At 43.9% G+C, this 18,624-nt stretch overlaps 1 protein-coding gene across 11 annotated transcripts in view; it reads left to right on the top strand.

Moving 5' to 3' along the window:
• The window catches only part of LOC1270015 (sodium channel protein 60E), a 127,260-nt gene that overhangs the window by 31,251 nt on the left and 77,385 nt on the right, over positions 1-18,624 (top strand). For 8 of the 11 annotated variants that reach the window (XM_061644114.1, XM_061644123.1, XM_061644122.1 and 5 more), the window contains exon 4: positions 10,848-11,062. In XM_061644114.1, the coding sequence (XP_061500098.1) occupies positions 10,848-11,062 (215 nt within the window). The remainder of the gene's footprint in view (positions 1-10,847; positions 11,063-18,624) is intronic. The other 3 variants (XM_061644118.1, XM_061644119.1, XM_061644124.1) reach the window with 1 other exon arrangement.

Below are 18,624 nucleotides of genomic sequence, written 5' to 3' on the forward strand. Positions count from 1 at the left end.
TTTTTTTAAACCGCAAAAGACGAACACCCAAGACGATGGAGAAAATAAAGGATTTACACAGCATAGAACACAAAAAGAGAGCTCAGCGCAGCCAGCAACAAAAAAAAACTAAAAAAGATCGCTTCCTAATCCTGTGAACCACAAAAGTTACCCATTTTCACTTCACCCATCTCCCGCTTCGCGGAATCTTCGGCTCGCTTAAGTATCTCTTCCGATGGGCTCGTTTTGTGGGTTAGATTTTTTTCTGATTTTTTTTTTTGCTTCTATTCTGTCGCTTTGTTAACCGGATCATGGTGTTAACTGGATCCGGTCGGTGGTTATTGTACACGCAGGATGCTCTCAAAAGAGGCTTTAGACTGTGTGTGTTGGTTAGGGGAATGAGCTTCAAAGAGAAAGGTGGAAGAGGAAGCACGGTTATTCAACCGACCTTTCCGGTCACTTGTCTCATCCATCTAGGGAGGGCACTGAATCTGACGGCGTGCCAAGGATTTGCTCCACCAGTTCCCGTGAAAGTAATGAAACAAATTTGAGTGGGTGTGTGTGTGTGTTTGAGGAATGGAGAAAATCGGGAACGATACTACGAACAAGAATCGCACCGTAACCACCCCCAGAGCATCTTATTGTTGGTCTTTGTGTTCTGGGTGCGTGTGTTAAGTAAGTAAATTTGGTTCAGCCTTCAGTCTTGTGTCTTTGTGGCTACATCCTTATCGCCCAAGTGAAAAGAGCCCAAGCTGTGTCTGTTTTTGTGGAATGCTTTTTTATGAACAAAGCAAAGAAAAAAACTGATCCATCTAACAAAGCAGGACAGGGGACCAGAGCTTGGAAAGGTGCACAAATCCGTCCCACGAAACTTATCACGATAGAAATAATGTCAGTGAGTAGGGACATTGAAAAATATTCCTTCCATCCCTGCCAACCGGGCCACCACAGGCTGTCAACCAGCCGGACCTCTGCTGAAAGGGAACACGCGACCTCCTGCTCATCATCATCAGCTTTATGGCAATATTATTCTTTTCTGCCAAAGCAGACGAACCAGTCGGGTTTTGCGGTTGACAAGGGATTTTTAGGTCCTGTCCTGGGAGCGCGGGTCCTGTGTTTTTCCTTTTTTGTAAGCCCGTTTTGTGTTCCCGTTTTGGTTTTTTGTTTTGTTTGTTACGTTCTCATATAAGAAAGCAAAAACCGACCCAATGGTTTCGTTTTCTGTTTGTTGTTGGTAACCCTTTCCTCGGAAGGAGCGTAACAGTTGGAAGCCGTTTTGTGGCAAAGAAATCATCCCTCATCCGCCCTCCCGGGCAAGGTTTGAGCGTATGATAGGGAGAGAGAGAGTAAAGGATAATCCTAAATACATATTTTTCTTCCACCGTCCCGAATGTTTTCACAGCGACGCCTATTGCAAGATGGGCAAACAATGAACAGCAGGACCGTTGTGTGCAGGCTGTGGATGTAGCAATACGTTCACGAGCGTTTATGTGTGTATGTGGCTTGGCTGTGCTGTATTTCGCTAGCTATGTGTGTGTTAACTGTCACAATAGGGTTGTGATAGCAGACGAGCTGGGATGGAAAGGAGGAGGAGCACGACCCTTAGGCCGGAAAATCCTCAACCTGTCTGCAGCATTGACAGGTGGTTAGTAAGGTAAAGTAAAGGACACAACTCATAGTTAAAAAGAAAAAAAAAGACACACACATACACACACTTGTAAAAGTTAACTGACAATCGGCGATTTGCGATGATGCCTGAAAAATCCGATCAAAATTTCCGACGACCCGCACAACTCGCCTTGACGGCCGGATGATTGGGTTGTTGGCGAGCTTTGTGTCAATATGTATCTTGCTGTAACTTGCTCCGAAGTTACAGGCTGTTACAGGCGGCGTTTGGGAATTAGCAAGTAAGTGTTTTGTTATTCGCATTAAACATTTGATGCAATAAAACTGAAGTGTTTCTTTTTGAATCGTTTCTTTAATGCTACTTTCAGCGGTTATTCTAGAAACACAGCAAAGAGACAAAATAGAATCGATTTAGCATAGACGCGTAATCTTCCACGAGCATTTGGTTTGAAATGGGTTGGGTTTGGTAAAAACAATGAATTGATTGAATAGGATTTTCTTCATTGAAAGTGCTGTACAGTAAGGAGGTGTCATTTTGAATATCTTACGTAAATATACAGACTCGAGATAAAACATTATCATACGATGTGCGTGGGCCGGTGGGAGTGAATGGATGAGCAAAGATTTGCATAAACCAAGCCGATTGCGAAGAGATGATTCATATTCGTTTTCCATGCGTAAAAAGCAGTGCATGCTTACATAATAGATTTCTTCTACACATTTTGAATTTGGTTTATGTTATTTTTGTTTTGTAGTGGAACATCCTAGTTATCAGTTTATTTCACAAAATAGGTTAAGAGTAATATCCCAAAAATATTTTGTGTTGCATAAAGCTAAGCAATTAACATAAACAAATCTTAAAGTAATCATACAAGTGTTGTAAAGTGAACAATATCCTTTGCATATCAACAACATTTCTTGTGCATTTCTTAGACAAAATGTTTGTTCCGTAATTTCGAAACAAATTATAGCACCCTTTTACAACATGCATTCCAGTTTTATGGGTTTTTTTTAAATTATCTTAACCCATCCTATTGTTTGAAAACTGCAAATCTTGCAAACAGTTTCCCTGAGAAAACAGCCACAAACAACCTCACGCAAATCGGTTTATCGCCTAGATATTGACAGTTAAATTATTAGCATCGCCCAAATGCTTTTGCCATAAAGCTGTCGCTACTACCGCCCCAGCGATGACCTCGTTATGATTTTTTTGTTGTTGTATACCAAACCCCATTGAAAAACACTTCAGCTCCATTGATCCAGCTCTAAGCACGGTTGGTAGGTTTCGCCATCGAGGCGCAAAAGGCAAAAAACCTTCCCAGCGAACTGTGTGTGTGTGTGTGTGTGTGTGTGTGTGTGTGTGTGTGTGTGTGTGTGTGTGTGTGTGCGATAGTAAATAATAAGGATGATTTTTGTATTATTTCTTATCGAGCTTTTTCGAGCTGCGCTTGGATCACCGTCTGTATGGGTGTGAGTGTGTGTGTGTGTTTCGTTAGCGTGACGAAGGAGGAAAGTAAGCAACGACTGGATGGCTCCAGCCGAAAAGGAAAAGCTCCAAACCCTGTTTCCTGCAACCAGCCCCACAGTAGTAGACGCAGCAGCAGACGGGCGCTGACTTGCTTTCCGACCGATTTGTTTCGGATTCGTGTTCGGGGTTCGGGGTTTCGGAACGGGCAGATGGATGTGGTACGACAAATGTTGGGTTTCGGAAATTTCCGCATATTTCACGATCAACTGGGAAATAAGATCCGGTTCGAGTTTGCAGGCGGCTCCAGGCTCGCAACCGTTGGAATGAAAAATTCAATATCTCGCCCGGTGCGATTCGGCGGTGCGGTTCATTGATTTTTACTTGCGCACCGGGCAAAACCCACACACAGCAAAGCCGAGCGTATTTGCTCCCGGTTAAGACGGTGTGCGTTGGTAGGATAAGTAGTGGAATTGGGCAAGCAAAGGGGGGGGGGGATGATTTCTGTTGCCATTCAATCGAAATTGGCAGCTGGGGAGAGTGCAAGCCCTAGGAGAATGTTAGGCAATCCCCAGACCATTCAACCGTAATACACGGATTCAGCAACCGCCGCAGTCTCCGCCTCCGCACGTGTTTGGCCATCTCACCAAACTGCGAGCAAGACAAATGTAGATATGTGGAATATGTTTCGGGTTTGCGGTGGGTGGGGATGCCCTCCGCCATGGAAATGGTGATTGAAAATAGTCGGCTAGGTCAATAGCGCATTTATACTCTCGTATCGTTTTGCTGGCGCACGCTTCGTCCATTTTGCCCGTCTCTAGCCACCCTCCGTGATGTACATTACATTTTTAAGGAACTGTTCAAACGCTGATCAGAATATACTTTTCCTGATCCTCGTACGTGTGTGTTTCCAATATAGCTGTACTCTACTATGCTCACCTTTCCCGGAAATGCTTGCTAAGACCGATCATATAAAGGATTGAATCGAGGAAAATGGGAATGCGCGCAGCAGTGGCAGTGGCCAAAGTGGAAGGATTTGTTTCCTCTGATTGCTGCTTTGCTTTATGGTGCATGATGAGGATGATGATGATGATGGTGCTGGTAGTAGTGTGTGGCGCCGTTAGAGTATGTTTCACATTTTTGGAGGTCTTTCTGCTTTCGTCCTTTCCCCTTTGTGGATGGGCAAAAGTTTTGGGGTTTCCCGCAACGTTTCACTCAACGTGTTTCTGGAAGTGGATTTACCCTTCCCCCCCCCCCCCCCTCCCATTGCATCGTACGTTTCCGGGGAGATGCACCGAGATCTGTGCTATTTTGTTTTGTGTTGGGCGATATTTTCCTTTCGCTTTTAGAAGTTGGAATGAAAATTTTGCTGTTCGAGCTGTTACCCGAAAAAGACGAGGACGACGACTGTGGTCCGTCGATATACTTGTTCGCTGAGCGTCCTGTTTTGGTGTAGTCTATAAATCTTGCCACTTTTTTGAGTGGTACTTTTCCACCCGCTTGCTTCCGTTTTGTATACTTATCCGACAGTCTCAGTTGAAGAATCGGCATTTGGGAAAATGGAAGCACTGGATCTATTTTCCTAGGTCCTAGCTTTTTTTGCCTAGGTTTTTGGTAAATGGCCTTCAAGGTATAAGTGCCGTAATGATACTTGTGATTGGATCGGCGTGATCACTTATCATTTTTGCTAAAGTGGAAGGTGCTTCTCGAGCAAGGCAGCAAAGAAAGTAAATAGATGGAGTTGAGGTCTCTTAGGTTGATGCTTCAAGTTTAAAGAATTTATTGTGAGTGTTGCATAAATTGTACAAGTGATTGTACAATAATATAAATCAAAGACAGCACAATAACAACGGCCGTCCTTAATAGATAATAAGCTAAGGCTTTTAAGAATCCTATACCCTAAAAACGAGACCTTAATAACTGATTGCATTTGTTGGATGGTGACAGGTTTGATATCAGTCGCAGAAGTTGAAGATGATGTAGAGGACTTTGAAGATGAGATAATTTTATTTTTATTTTGATTAAGATTTCGCAAGAACAGCGTCTGTCAATTGCTTCTTGAGACGAAATTGAATTTCTTTCACCCTTACCCCGTGGGTTGGCTAGTTTTATATTCATGTCAAATAAAAGCGTCAGTTTCAGTTTGAGCTGTCACATGCAAGTGGTTCATAATAGTGGTGCTCCTCCATCGCAGGCCTATCAAGATCAATATTTATTTAAAAGAATATATTCTAGATAGTAGAAATTCACCAGAATAATGTGTAGGTTAGGTTTTTCATCATAAGTTCTTACCTCCACCAAGAGCTGGAGCAATATATTCCTTCCTTTATGCCTCGGGCTGGAAAAAAGGGATTTCTGTCAAATCAAGCCGTCGATGCCCGGCGCCTCAAGCAAAATGTTTCATAAAAAGGTTCACCAATTCGTTCCGCCCCAAATCAAAAAGTACGAAACGTACAACCACTTTGGACCAGCTTCACAGGTTACCCCCCTCAACAGGTCGCCCGGCGGCTGGCATCTCGCAACCATCATCACCACTCGTTCATGCCTCCCGCTCTGACACAGCCAGCGTTGGGAAGAAGAAGAAATGGCAAATCTCGTTTTAGGCAAGGATGATCATTTCCACCGGCACCCAACAAGTATTTTGAGAACGACAAAAAAAAAGGTTCACGTTCTGTATTGTAAATTGAAGGTTTCGGAAAAATTCTTCACGCCTGAATCATTGGATTATTGTGCAAGGAAAAATAAAATGCCGGACATCCAAAATGGGAGAAAGATTTATGCCGTCCTTGAACGAATTATGTGTCTTTCTTTTTGGACGAGAGGGAGAGGCGGACGATTCTTCGGTAGGCAGGAGAATTGTGACCCGCACCCGAAAAAATGACATTGTAACAAATGGTTCGCTTTTTTGTCTTTACTTTTGTGGATGATACGGCATCACGTAAATGATGACGTGGCGCAGGAGAGTGGAATTGGAAACGTTTGGGTGACAGGTTTGCTTCTTCTTCTTTTTCTGTTGTGGTTCGGCTATGGTCAATGGTATTGAACCAATCATCGTCAAATGATGAAAATGGCAATGAAGTGTCATGATGCTTTCCGATGTCAAGGGAAACTGTTTTCTCCGCCTGTAATCCTGCCACGAGTCATCTTGTTTGCGTCGGATTATGTATTAAAAGCGTTCGTTTCGTTGTAAATAACACACATTTTGTAAAGTATTGCCTCAAATTGTCTTGCTTTGTTGCAAGTTTTCTGACATATGCATCGTTTTGCAAATTTAATTAACACTCAATTATAGCTCAATTTAATACTCGCGAGCAATTTGTGAATTAATCAGTGTTCGCCAACTTATTCTCTCGCCTTCAAATCTGCAAACTTAATCTCATCCCAACGACCCGAGAGCATTCTCGCAATCTCATCCAATAGGAATAAATAGCTAGCAAACAGCGCGATGCAAAACTTTCCGCTGCGCTGCAGAATCTAGATCAAAATGGCAAACTTTCCAAATTGTTCCCTGTTCCGTGGAATCTTTCATCGGCATCTCTTCCGGCTGCATTGTATTGCATTTGCGCTTCCGATCTGAGGGGACCCCAAGAGGGGACAGATGCAAATGCAACTGGCATAGTTTATAGACAATCTGGTTTTTTTTTGTTGGTCCGGCCCACTCCATCACTTTTACAGTTGAGTGAAATTCAAGGACAGCGTTTGCGCCTTTCAGCGCCTGTTGATGATAATTTCATCCCCGAGCCGGTTCGAGTGGGGCACATTCTAAGGCAGGAAATGGGGATGCATTCCTGGTAAACCATTTGGAAAAAGTTTGTCAAGTGACAGGGACATTTTCCTTTGCTGGTGTCATCCGTTTTAGTGTGTAAGCAATCTTTCCAGCATTGTGATTGTGTGACGTCATTCGGGTAGAGAATGCAAGACGGTGGTAAATTTCAAAAAAGGAAATCGGGTATTTCTTCATTGTTCTGCTAAGATTGTACTGCGGAGGTGATTTAGTTGAAAACTCAATTTAGATATGTTTGAAAGCTAAATTTCAAATGTGTATGCCACCTAAAATATTATAGACAATTAATAAATACATCCCTTGCCAACAGCGTTAGAATTACGACTTTCGGTAGACGATCAATTACAATCCCGACAGCAAATTTGCAGCGAATGCCAGTCAGCGTAAGCCTTCGGAGGCACTTCAATTCAATCTGCTGCCACCGTCTCGTTCAAAGCTGTGATGGAATGAAGCATACATTCAGCCTGCAACTGCACACAGTGAGCTACTTCCCCGATGCAGCATGGGTGGAGCCAGGTGGAGAGAGTGAGCATTTGCGAATAGAATGTCTGACTATCTGAGCTTCTTTCTAGCACTTGTTCAAGTTGTTCTTGCAAGATGAATTTCTCGGTTTTTTTCCCTCAGTATCTTTCCCGACCACAACCGCTCCTTAGAAAAGTGCCATCAACCTCGGTGAGCTTCATTCGGACTGCATTCTTCAGTGTACGGTTCCCTTCCTGAACGGCAAAGGAAGCTGAAGTGTTTTCCATACTTTGCGGTAACGATAAGACTCACGCGGGAAAGCGCCTTTGCATACAGCTCACCTTTTCCGTGCCAAAGCTCCTTCCACAACTTCGGTAGCACCTGCTTTCAGCAACGGGGAGACATTTTCACTTCGTGACAGTCATCGCGGTTAGACGCAAACGGTTTCTGTACGCTCGGAGGAAGAAAAACACATCGATTGAATGTAAAATCACTCACTACTACAGTCAACTATAAACACACACACACATGCACCTCCATCCAAACACTGGGAACAAGTGTCGGGAAAATATCGGTTGGTTGAAAATTTTGTGTGGATAGTGTGTCAAGTACGTGTTAGCTTTGATGACTATATTATGTCCTCGCCCAACGGTGGAAAGGGGGTCGTTCACAGCACACTCGAGTGCTGGTTTGCATCCGGAGCCCGGTAGTACCGGGGAAAAGCTTCGCTAGAATGACATGTTCTTATCTCTAGTGTACGGCGTGTGTATGCAGGCAGGCAAGCCATCAGTGCGCGTTACTTATTACACTGCCGTCAATGAATGCTGTCAAAGAATGATGGTACGTTAAGTGATTCCAACGGAGGGTAGGGGAGAAGGTAATTTTTGGATGCAGCAGAGAATGTTATTAACGCAGCAATGTTATTACTACTTACGGTGTAAGTGGTTATAAACGGAATTGCTGTGCTACTTCCAATGGAACCGGCCAGCTAATATAACATAAAGCAACGGTATCATAATGCTACGCCAAACAAATTGATTCTCCAACCATCTTATTTTGTTGTCTTTTATTTAATGATAACTCATAAACACCTGTTGTTAAATACACTAATCTAAGCGTTATGTTTCGTTATGAATCATCCACGAAACTTTGCCAATTTACGCTTTATTGCTTCTTTGCGCCACCACTTCATGCTATCTAATGATTGTGTATGCCTGATTTATAGATTTCATAATTGATTCGGAAAGATTATGTATTGCGCTACACGACGGCACATTATGACTTTGCTGCTAGTTACAGCTTAAAGGCAGGCTCATCTGCCACAGCTAAATATCATCCCAATTTAGAAATTAATTCAAGATCATGTATCAACAATTTTGGCTTCGGTAATTCTCCTTCGCCAAACCACGATCGCCAAATGGTGTTCAATTTATCTAACCACGCTCCAACCCGCAAGAGGTGGGTGTTTTGACTACGACACACAAGCACCACGTACATTCACACATCCACTGGCAGACACAGTATCACCTCCTGCCAAAAACCGTTGGCGAAATAGCTTGCCAACATCGGGAAAGATGTGCACTTGTGGGAGGGGAGTTCGCTTTCGGGCTGATATGTTATTTATTTTCCTAACGTGCTTCAATTAAAATAAATTATGGCCGACTCGGGTTTTCTCCGCCGGGTATTTTATGTACGGCAAGCGTTGAACCGTGCGTATCAGAGATTTTCGTAGCCCGCCGGCCATGTGTACCATCCCGGTTCGGCGGTGTGCGGGCTTGCATGATGTATATGCAGGGGCTACCCAATGTTGGGCGCTTGCTGTTGTTTGCCTCCCTGTTATTGTTGGGCAGTATTGCAGCGTGAGATAAAATTTCCCATATCGTTCGGTACGATACGAAACTGGACATTGATAAGGTCGATTGTGGTAAAGGTGGTTTTTAAAAGGATGCTTTGTTTCCATTCACAAGGTTTCGATCCCGATCGATTTCGGAATTCCAAGGATTCTGTGCTTCTAAAAGCACTTGTTACGGACACAGGATTGAACCCCCGAACAAGGGATGTAGTGTGACAAGGTTCTCGCCCGCTTAACAACCGAAAAACGGCAAAGGTGCAACAGAACGGAAGAAACAACAACCGCATCAATGTCCTCGCACCGCGTTGAGCTTTATTGCTCGGGCTGAAGTGTGTGTGTGTGTGTTGGTGTAGATAAATTTACAACCTATCAACCGGTGTAAGTTATGGGCCGGGTTTTGCTCGGGCAGTGGAGCGCCAGAGTGACCATTCGATAAGAGGAATGTCCAAAACATTAGCACAGTGGAGTGCCGCCGCGTTGAAGCGTGGACAGAAAGAGGTTTTTGGGCAAATTGACAGTAAACGGGTTTCTGTGTTATGCCACAAGAGAGCTCATTGTTATATTTTCCTACACACATACCATACTTATATTAATAGCAACTTTAGGTCATAATTTTTAGAATAGTGTGATAAGGGATAGTACGCTTTTATGTCACGCATAAACATGGTTTATAGGAGAGCATTCAAATAATGCCCAAGTAACAAAAATTGTCAAAGGAGTTCGCTTAAAGCGTTTCAACAAGCTTGTAATGTCAATGTTTTCTTAGAGCGTACAACACATATGGATGTTTGGATATTGCTGAGTTTTTTTTATAGAAAATTAAAAAGGTATATTTTTGTAAATAACATAGCTCAATATTACATTATTTTTCCCATCTTTCACAAGAAGCTCAAATTGTTGCGTTCCATTGCGTTGTAGCCATGCAGTCATTCCTGTTTTCCGCACCGTTAAACGAGCCCGCTGACGGGAAAATAATTTATTGAATGGCGTCCCTTTCCATTGGTCACCGCGTACAGACGGGGCTGTACACGCCCGCCCGCCATCGCCATCCATCGCCAAAGGCCCGTCGGCGTGATATATAAATAGAACGATGCGATCCAGGGTTTGGCCGGGAATTGAATCCGGGCCAAATGATACATCGCGAAATGTGAGCCACACACTATCCTCCGGCAGGCGTACTCAGTTGGTCGGAAGCGTTTGTTATTTACAGTCGTTGTCAATCCCGTGATGCGGACAGCGGGGAAGGATGAAGCGTGCACGCAGCTAGCTCTGTCAGGTGTTGCGTTCTCCCTTAAGTATGTTCGAGTTCTTCGAGTGCGAATGAAATTCGATAGCACGGCTGTGTTCCATCGTGCGAGACCGTGCGGCAAGAAGCTGGCTGTTGTTTGTCGTTAAACGGGGGGATGCTGAACTCTGCCTAGAACTGCGACAATGGTCCACAGGGAGGTGGTGGTTGCAAATTGATATGACGCTGTTTTACATTGTTTACCAACGTGGAGCTTTTGTCGACGCGCAACGATTTTCGTTTGATCGATGCGTAGCACAAGGAAAGCTATCTGAGAATGTTACACATGCACTGAATTGCTACCTTTATCATTATCTACTCTCATCCTTATCACGGTAATATTTCATCTCTAACTGATTGTTTTCTATTCCCTTACTTTTTCCTTCTTTCCCAGTTGCAAAGCATCAGGTTGTTGCGTATACCGAAAAGTCCCAGGACAAACATGAGTCACGTCACATTCAGCTCGTGCGGGAGTATGGCTTTCATCCTCGATCGAAGGTACAGGTCGAGGATGGTGCCCTGCTGCCGCGCAAATTCGAACCCTTCCCCAAAGACATGTACGGCCGACCGCTGGAGGAAATCGATAACTTCATCTACGAAGAGGTAAGTGTTTTGCTACACAAACAAACATATTAGCGCTGTTTGATTTGAACAGGTGGTTTTGGTGCTCAGTGCCTTTGTGAGTTAATGTGGTGATGCAATTGAGTACCGGTAAATAATTAATTGAATTAATTATACACATCATCGTGACGCAGGACATCCGATGAAGACGCCTGGTAGTTTGTGTAAAATTGTTTATGTTGAGGTTAAATTGGCGGCGAAACGATAAAAAATATAAAACATAAGTAACAAAACGAAACTCAAACCAAGTTGATGAACCATTGAAAATTATTATTTCCCTTCAATTCTACGAATTTCTGTGGCGGTGCGCGTATGTAAATATTCGCGCGCGAGCTTTCAGCACCGATGCTATCATATTTTCCCGAGGGAAAACATCCCTCGTCCTTTAACCTTTTTGCCACTGTGGTACGAATTTCTAATCCATTTGACCGTATTCCGAGAACTGCTGCCGAGCGCGCTCGATATTTGTGTCCGCTTGCGCGTTACCGTGCTCTGTGTTGTATGCAAACAAGCAACTTCCGAGCTGAATTTCTAATTAATCACCTTTCGAACATACACACACACACACACACAGACACACAGCGGTGGCGTAAAAAAGCTTGCTGCGCTGATGGTCTCGGGTTGAAGTTGAATTGGTTTGAATTGTTATGTTTCGTGTTGATGTTTTTTTATACCTTCCAATGAAAAGGGGGGGGGGGGGGTCTAAATCGAAAGTTACGAAAACGAAACTGTGCTGTGGACGGCGGGTTGTGAGCGGGGCTTCCCGAGGGTGGATTTTCCTCTTCCGCTCGTGATTTATGATAACTTGCGCCGCTCAATCAACAGGAAGGCACAACGGTACCATGCCACATTCGGCTGCTTGTTGCTCGGTTAATACCTTAAATGATTTTTATTCCAATGGTGGCGTGGCTTTCACAGTTTGGTGCAGCTAAATACGCTCATTTCTAAATTTGGCTACACAACCGGCGGTGGAGCAGCGTTAGCTGAATTTGGTGCCACCTACCACTCACATACGTGCCTCACGCTGTTGCGCTCTTTTGAACATTGGAGCTCTGGTACATTATTTGAAATCATTTCTGTTGTGGGAACGAAGGTCTTTCTTTTTTGGAACATGGTTTGATAGTGTTTCGTTATTGTTTGGTTGCTAGTTATTTTTCACTGCTATGGCAGTGGTGAGAGATTAAAAATAGGATTTATTTTGGTCGAACAATTTTATGTTGCCGTAGAACAACAAAATCGTTTTCATAAACTATGTGCGCTCCTGATAAAAAGGTACAGAACTGGTACGCAGGACACGCACGCATCGGAATTGGTTGAAAATAGAATATAATGCGCATTCGAAATTAAAGTATCACTTCATTTTATGATTCAACGATCAGTGACAGTGTGAACATCTCAGCGATTGGAATAAATCGATTGTTTTGTATATTCCACATAAAACTCAATGTATTTGCCTACACAGTGCTTTGATTATTGAAAAAAATCAATAACACACTTAAAACATTCAGAATATTTAACGCCTGCCTGTACTCAGACAGCTCACGATCTCTCAAAAGCGTTGGATTGTTTTTATTTTTTCAATGGCCCCATGCTCTTACACGCATTAATGCTCCATTAGAGCTATATTCAATCGGATCAGTACAATGCTTTTAATGAGCTGTGATGTAATGGAGTGTTGATGGGGATTACTGTTTACCACTCTGCAATGACAGTAACACTGTGCCAAATGGATAAAGCACATTTCAATGTCAATGGTTTTTAAAATTAATGATTTGTAAACGGTTGGAAAGCAGCACGTGCGGGTGTGCGATTTCCCTTAAAATTGGTTATGAAGTACATTTAACAAACAAGCCATTGGGGAGCCATAGAACAAAAAGTCTCATAAAATTACCCTCAAATGTATCGGAAATCCATTTCCATTGCCCAAATCCCACTGGCACTAGACGTACAGAACACTCTGTATAAGTACGTAATTAAAATTCATTTTTCCAGCTCAATTAATAACAATAATTTGGTGCAACGATTTACGACGCTAGGAGACCTGTGCTACCCCACTGAGCCAGGGTAAATAACGAAAAGTTTTTGGTTATCTAAAAAAAAAAAAAGACTAAACAAATTAAGACCCATTGTAACCGATACGGATCCTCTAAGGTCGGTATGCTAGCAAAGCTTACCCTAAAAAGAGCATTTGTACAAGTGTGAAATAGCAAAAAAGGGATTGCTCGGCAACAGAGCAACTAACTCCCTGCCAGCAACATATGGCGCGCTAGAGCAAGCGAACGGTTATCGTTAGCTTTCAGGCGAGAACTACCACTACTACGCCGCTGCTCTTAACCCTGCAATGCCGTTGTCGTCCCATTTTGGTTGGGTTCTTTCGACCGGACAAAGTTAAGGTGGGTTTTCACTATAATTTTTCTCCGCTTTTGTGGCTTACACAGCCAACGTTCTGCCCGTGCTCTGGCTCCAATTCAGAAGGGTGTACCGTACACTCTCTCTCTCTCGTTATCACATTTTCATTACCCACTGATATCCCACCCTCATTATGCCGGACAGGTCCGGTACGGTGAGGTACGGGGGTAGCCCACCATAAGCTCGGAGCCTTCTGACAAAATGTTTCCTTAATCTCCGTTGATACTATCGAACGTAATTGTTAATGAACACGTTGCTCACATATATCCGCCCTTGCGTCCTTTCGGTGTTGCGGCAGGGTCGTCACAGTTTTTTGATCGGCATGGAAATGCTCTGTTTTTTGTGTGTGGTGGTGCGCCTTCGCTATTATTTTTACAATTTGTTTCCAATTCCACGAGCAGAAAGCGGCGGCAAACCAGTGCCGGGGACGGAAATCGTTTTCTTCTGTCGATTACCGGTTTTCAATCCTCCATCGACCGGAAAGAAAGGGTTCAAAAAATGACAATTGTTCACTCGTGGCTCGAGCTGCTCTATTCTGGGGCTCGGAAACAATGTCAACCGAGAAAGCAACTACAGATAGTAGATGTAGATTTTTCTTCCTGCCATGGCGGGCACGTTTTAAATCAAGCCGCGTATACCGTACCGTAATTGGAAGCAACAAAGAAGGAGGAAATAAATGTAGAGAAACAAAGTAAAATAAAAGCGGGACGAACCAATTTCGGGGTCAAAATTGTGCAATGGGTTTGGGCGGCGATGCGCGAGGATGAAGTTTCGTTCAAGGTGGGTTTTTGGGGAGTGGGCGGCGAATGACTTTTTTGTTTGTGTCGTTTGTGTTGTTGTAATGACTGTGGAGAAACATTGTGAGTGAGTTGTCCCCGAGCTCAATGGTTCTGTTTTTATTTTCCAATTAAGAAGATTGTAGCAGATGCGATGTAATGGTTTTTTTGTCTGTGTGTGTGCGCTTTTGTTATCGTTGATGAGTTGTGACAATGTTGTGCCGAATGGAAGGTTTCTCGAATTTCGTTACTGTTTTACATTGTTCTCTCATTTGCGGTCATTTGTTGTGTTTTTTTTATGAGCGGAAGTACTACTTGACCTCGTTTCAGTTCTGCTTATTTTGTTCCGATTATTGTCCCGCAATTATTTACCATTTATTATTGTTTTTTCTGTGTATCGATCGTTGACTTTTAGCTTGCTGATAGTGATATACTTGTATCATCAAACCCCTCGACATCATTTAGCTCATATTTTGCACACAACTTTTCTTGCCTCTCTGTCTCCGCCTTTATCTGTCAGTCATTTGCTTCAGCGCTAATGGAACGGTTCATTTTTCATCCATATAATTATGCTTGATAGTGAGCGTGCGAGCGTTCGTGCGTGCGTGCCCGCGTACTGCGTGGTTGGTGTACAGTATCGGACATTAAGATAGGACCCTTTTTTTCAATGCACCGTGCACTTGTTTTACCACGTTACTTGTGTTTGTGTGTGTGTATGTGTGTATGTGTGTGTGTGTATGTGTGTGTGTGTGTGTGTGTGTGTGTGTGTGAGTGTGTGTGTGTATGTGTGTGTGTGCATGTGTGTGTGTGTAGTAGTAGTAGAAAGAGAGTGTGCTTTTTAATGTGTATTTGCAAGTGCGCGGGTTTGTGTCTGAAAAACATAGCTTGCCATGATGTCATATTGCGTTGAAATTATTCTTATTATGTGTGTTATCATGTGAAACATTGTGCGTTTACACTTGGATAAAAACTAAAGTTTGCATCGACAGCAGCGCTTGTTCCTCGGACGAAAACGCAGGTGTGCTGTTTCATGAATGTGAATGCGACACCGGTGCGAAATGGACACGCGCACAATAGCAATGAACTCGGCATTCCCTCACAGGTGTTTCTCCAGTGCACGCCATTGAAAGGCCTTCGTGCATCTCTGCGTTGCACGTTGTGTGCGAATGGTAAACTTTGTGCGTGCATTGAGCTGGCGCGCAGTTATTCTTTTCAATGGGCGTTTTGTTTCATGAACGCGGCAGTATTCTTTTCTCGATTTTGAAGGGAAGACGCTTATTCGCGTACTCGTTGATAGTTTTATCCATGCGATGTTTTCGCTGCTCCAAAACGATGTAATGCATCGCGTATAGAAGTATAACGCAGGCAGAGCACGGGATCAGCCGTGTCCAAGTTTTTAACCAGCGCGTTCTTGACGGTCCAAGCAAGCAATATTAGTAACAATAGGTCGAGGTAAACGTTGTACCGATTATCAGCGCCATATGTAAAAGCGAATGGCTGCTGCTGGCATTAAGCGCAAAAGGATCGAGTTCGTAATGGAACGATCGCGCACTTTTGTGGCAAACGCGCTTCGGACAACCGAAACGTGCTTAGACAACTGAAACGCGCTTGGACAACCGAAACGCGCAAGTCAACCGGACGTCCTCAGAAGACCACGGCGAAAGAAGACCGTAACATTGTTAATATATCGAAAACACACTGATCGCGAGGGCGGTGGTCCTGCTTATCACACCAAAAACCTAACCCAAAACACAAAAAAACTACTTACAAATCTATCCGAAACGACCTACTTGTGAAACAAACACACACATCAATACACATTCAAACATACATCCACACACACACACACATGCACACACATACACACACACACACACACACACACACACACACACACACACAAACACATACAAACCACACATAAACTTGACCCAACGGGTGCATGGTGCGTTAAAAAACCAATGCCCTATCTTTCTGTCCGATACTGTACGTGTGGTTGCCATGGCAACAACGGCCCAGTGGCAAGGTTACTTTACGTACGCCATCGTGAGTATGAATCATAATTATTTTATGGCAAAAACCCCTTTTTTCCTTTGCGAGGAGCAGGTTCAGAAAATAGGCCAGCACGAGTTGGGTGGGCCTGAAAGCATTCCAGATACTGCCATACACACCTGAAGCGCACACCAACAAAGCTATTTTTCATCCACCGGGGACCCAACCGTCTCCTCCAGAAGGTCGCACGGTGGAGCATAGGCTCATTATGCTTCAATAGCTGCTGGTACTATCCGTGTCGGTGGATTGCTCCGTATCGTCGCTATTAAAGCGAAGGCGGACAGGTGGCAAGGATGTTTGGGTAACGTTTCCGATCCTGCATGACTATCGTCGGAGCCATTGTTGCTGGCAATTATTCTATGGTGCAGGAGCAGGATAGCTAAAAGACTCAAAGCCAAAAAATGACACCGTAAAGAGTGAGAGAGTGAAAGAGAGCCAGTGCCGGAAACGCAATATAACCATTCAACCTCTCATCTTGCACTCATTATATTTAATCCTTTTTTCCTCCTCATTTGTTCTTCCTCGCAAGCACGCAGTTTTTAGGGGGGGTTTCTTCGAGAGCCTTCCCCGGGAGAACGACTCTTGGCAGAAGGTAGTCGCGCTCAGCGTTGCCCATCAAATCCCTCCGGCCAGACCGGTGCGTGACCGCATGTTTGCTATGCCCAATCCACCTCTTTCCAGAGGTGGCGTTCACCCGAGCTCCATTACAGAACTCATCAGGCCCTTTCAGCGCCTGACCTTTAGCGCATGATATTAATTTTCACCTGCTGCTAACGGCCTTATCCGGCGTGTGGAACCGGGTGCGTGCCAGGTGGGTGCAAAGGTGAGGCCCCAAATAATTTGGTTAATTATGTGAAGCTTTGATTTTGTCCCGGTAGCGGTGGCGGCGGCACGTACATTTCTTGCGTTGGGCTGTGGGCTGTGATGTGAAATGTGATGAACGTGTTTGTGTCGTTCCAGGAAATGTTGTTTTTAATAAGGAGTGGTTGTTTTTGGCTACCCAAAAGGATAATCGATGCACTGTGTGGTGTTGAAAGGAGACGAGAGGTTAAAGTATTTAAAAGCGATGTCAATAGTAAGCAGGCGTGAATTTTTCTTGTTGATATTTAATGCAAAATATTCTATAGAATCATGAGTCGTTTCTCTAGGTTTTATCTTTAGCTTGAATAGCGTTTTGTGTAAATTGCATACTTTTAGGCTGATTTTCAGCATGACTGTGTTTTGCGCACTTTTTTTAAACTAATCTGCAACGTTTAAACAAGCCGTTGCGGAACGGACCATGATAGTTCGCACTGTTCTTTTTATTTCATTTGCTTTCCCTCCGCTTGAAAGGATTATTTTCTTTCCGTTTTGTTATTTACGTGCGAATCGTTTCATTCGGTAACGTATGGTTGCTTTTTATGCGCGAACATTCCATATTGTGTTTGTTCTTTGTTCTCGCACAGTAGTGAAAAACATGTGTGACTGGGTGTGTTTTTGCCGCTAAAGAATGCCCACATATGTGCTTGTGCCAGTTTGAAGTATGCACATTTATAGTGCCAACCGTGACATAGTGCGCACGAGTGCGCCCTTCGTGGAACATAAACACATACGCTAACGCGGGCGCAAGGGTTGAAGGAGCACCTCGGGCGGTAGCAACAACTTCGCTGAGTGTGGGTCGTGTGGTGTTGGTGGTAAATTATTTGGTTGTTAAAGTTTACGGTGTACGTTTTATCACGATTTGCGGGCAAGCACGAGTGATACGGAATTCTATCGTTAAATTTATTGTAGCTTCTGTTCTGCCTTTAGGTGGAGGAATGAGATAGAAGATTTAATGTTTTAATTAAAGAAAACTAGCAAAACCCTTTAAAGCACTGGTTTGGAGATCCTTCATTCCCGACATTCATTACCCCGTGCTAGCTCAATTGGACCCTTTAAACCCGACGCTCGAGTGAGTGTGTTCGTGAGCGGCACAGAAATGATCAAATTAATATGCATTATTTAACGGTGGCAGCAAACCGCCCGCACGACCGCGCAAGGTTAGCCGCAAGTAAACGTTCTCGAAATAACCAACAGACGTAATTAACAATTAGAAAACGCGAGTCAGCAAACCGTGCACCACAACAACGCCGTGCGAGCTTTACACCAAATTTGCCTTCGGTCGGGGTCCGCTGGCAGCGAAATGGCTTACCGTGTCACGGTCAAACTCTGGTTCCGGTGCTGCTAGTGGTGGTGGTGCTGCTGGTGGTGGTAACTCGGTAGAAATTAGGGGTTTGTCGACAGAAGCACGCCACTGTGTACTGTTACACCGATGTCGTGCCTTTGTGTGTGTGT

The sequence above is a fragment of the Anopheles gambiae genome, chromosome 2 (genome assembly GCF_943734735.2).
Source record: "Anopheles gambiae chromosome 2, idAnoGambNW_F1_1, whole genome shotgun sequence".
Classification (NCBI taxonomy): Eukaryota; Metazoa; Arthropoda; class Insecta; order Diptera; family Culicidae; genus Anopheles; species Anopheles gambiae.